Consider the following 2,426-nt stretch of genomic DNA (forward strand, 5'->3'; position numbering starts at 1 on the left):
GAGATGGAGGCCATCTCTTCCCAGCAGCTCGCTGCCTCTCTCGCCAAAGAGCGGGCTGTGGTCATGGAAGCCAAAGCCTTCCCGATAACACCAGCTCCGCAGTCTTTGGTTCACCGCGTGGATCCTCCTCTCCCTCCTCAGCCCATAGCCCTAGACTGGGAGGATTGACGAAAACACCACCACCACCACATGACATGGAATAGTCATATATTATCATAACCTCCTATCCTAATAGAAAAGTATGAATCCTGCTCAGTTCTTCGAAAGAATTTATGGAGTTATCTATCTGAGAGTAAATTTGACAATGGATTGGAAGTGCGTAGAAGTAAATTGCTGCACCCATATTAGAGGCTTACAATTTCTAAATCAAACTTTTTTAAATTGGACTTTTGCCTCTGTAAATTGCAGGATGTTTACTCTTGTGCTGGCTTTTCTAAAAGCTTTCACCGATGTTAGCATTTTATAATTGTTATCCCATGGTTTAATAGAGCTGGCTCATTTCTTTCTTAGATGCTGAGAAGCAGATTGCAGTATTGACTGAAGGAAGACAGTTCACAGTGCTTTCTATTAATAAAAGGTTATAAAATATTTGCAATTCAAGAAGAGGCCTTGTTCTGGGAAATTTTAAGTAAGATTATTCGATGGTTTAAAATTTTCAGAAAACTACATACAACCATGCCTCTTCCAATAGTAAAGTTATGAGTTACCAAGACATTTTCAAAAGGCTAAAACACTAATATTTTTAGTTTAGCAAGCCAGTTCCACAACACTATTAGGTGCATCAGTCCTTTAACCCTTTATCAGTTCAAACATTATATAGTACAATTTTTTGCCACCTTAAAAACGTAACTCTTACTGTACATTATTTAAAATAGATAGGAAATCCATGTCCTTGTTCTCCTGACATCCCTTTGTAGATACCTTTTCCAAGAAGCTTACAGCATATAGTTACTCTTTTTAAGCTTCGCACTTAAACCTCACATATTTGCTTCCCATCAAATAATTAAAATAATCCCATCTGCCTAATATGGCCCTTCTACTACTAATAAGCTGTGTCCTATAATTTTCCTGAGCAAACATTTTACTTGTTTTCACAACAGAATACACTAAAACAAGTTTTACCTTCATCCATAGTAAAAAATCTGCAGAGCAACAACAATGGTTCCACACTGATAAAAGTTAAGCCTACTATGTCAGACTGTTGTACTTCTTGCTAGGCTACAGGATACTGTTTCCAGTGGAAAGTAAGAAGGGTTTTTGATGGATATCAGGTTTCTTGTTCAGGCAGGGGTCAGGGCAACTCTAATTCAATTAAGGGCATTTTTTCATAAATGTTTCCCTCTGTAGCTGAAGGGTAGAAATGCCTGGTTTTACTTAGGAGGCTTAGTTTTAATGATCAAGTGAAACTCAGTATGTAGCAAATTTGGCTAAAATTCAGAATTATTAGGGAGGCAGTTTTCTGATATTTTTTATTGGATCAAAATGGAGTTGGGATAAAGTTAAACAAACATTTACATGCAAGACATTCTTCATCAGGTCTCTAATCACAGGGAGCCAGACACAACACAGTGAAACACAGCAGAGAGGAGGAGCTGAGAGAAATTCTCAGGAGTAGTAGATACACTGTTTGAAGAAGAAACGAAGCTGGTTCCTGACCTATCAAAAGGAATGAAGGCCATTCACCTTTCCTGTGTGAAAAGAATGTAAGATTTGGGTGAAATACAATGTGCCATAAAACCAATATCAATGTTTAGTCCTTGGATCTTAATGTTCAGCCAGCTTATGAATTTTGTTCCTAAATTTGCCTTTTAACAGGTGTTAGGTAGGCCTGTGCGAAGTGGCTAGTATTTGTTTTGGATTCGGATTAAGCCAATTTGGAGGACAATGATTTGATTCAGTGATTTGAATCACTGCCCTGAATCAATTTGGCCAAATCTGATTCAGAGAATCAGATGCTAAAGAATCAGCCAAATCTCCAAATCACATAGAACCCACTCTCCTAGCTCTGCCCAGCCCCAGCTCCCAGCTCTTTGAAAAAAAAAGCCCCCACTCACTAGCTACTGCCAGGCAGGGGAGCAATCCCTGGTACTCCCTGATGCCTCCCGCTGCATGGGGAGGTCTGTCATGAGCCTCCCCACCCCATGGCTTCCCTGTCTGCCCCAGCTTCTGTATCTTAAAAAAAAAAAGTTTTGACTCACCAGCTCCTGCCTGGTGAGGGGGGAGGCGATCCCCACTGCCCCCCATTGCCCTCTGCTATGTGGGGGGGGCTCTGTTACAACACCCCAGAAGCCCTGATGGCCACTGCAGCAGCTGGCAAGTCTGGGTTTTTTGTTTTTTGCTATAGGGCCGGGAGCTGGGGCTGGGTGGGGCAGACATGGGGTGGGGGGGAGTGCTGAGATAGATGGTGGGACTCGAGGGGTATTCTG

The 2,426-nt window shown here is 41.6% G+C and overlaps 1 protein-coding gene across 1 annotated transcript in view; it reads right to left on the minus strand.

Moving 5' to 3' along the window:
* The window catches only part of LOC109323573 (centrosome-associated protein CEP250-like), a 72,650-nt gene extending 71,432 nt beyond the window's left edge, over positions 1–1,218 (minus strand). Inside the window, exon 1 of the mRNA XM_019555217.1 lies at positions 1,123–1,218. Coding sequence (XP_019410762.1) covers positions 1,123–1,132 — 10 coding nt within the window. The 5' untranslated portion in view covers positions 1,133–1,218. The remainder of the gene's footprint in view (positions 1–1,122) is intronic.
* Between the last annotated feature and the right edge of the window lie 1,208 nt (positions 1,219–2,426).

The sequence above is a fragment of the Crocodylus porosus genome, unplaced genomic scaffold (genome assembly GCF_001723895.1).
Source record: "Crocodylus porosus isolate Cpor-Errol unplaced genomic scaffold, CroPor_comp1, whole genome shotgun sequence".
Taxonomy (NCBI): domain Eukaryota; kingdom Metazoa; phylum Chordata; order Crocodylia; family Crocodylidae; genus Crocodylus; species Crocodylus porosus.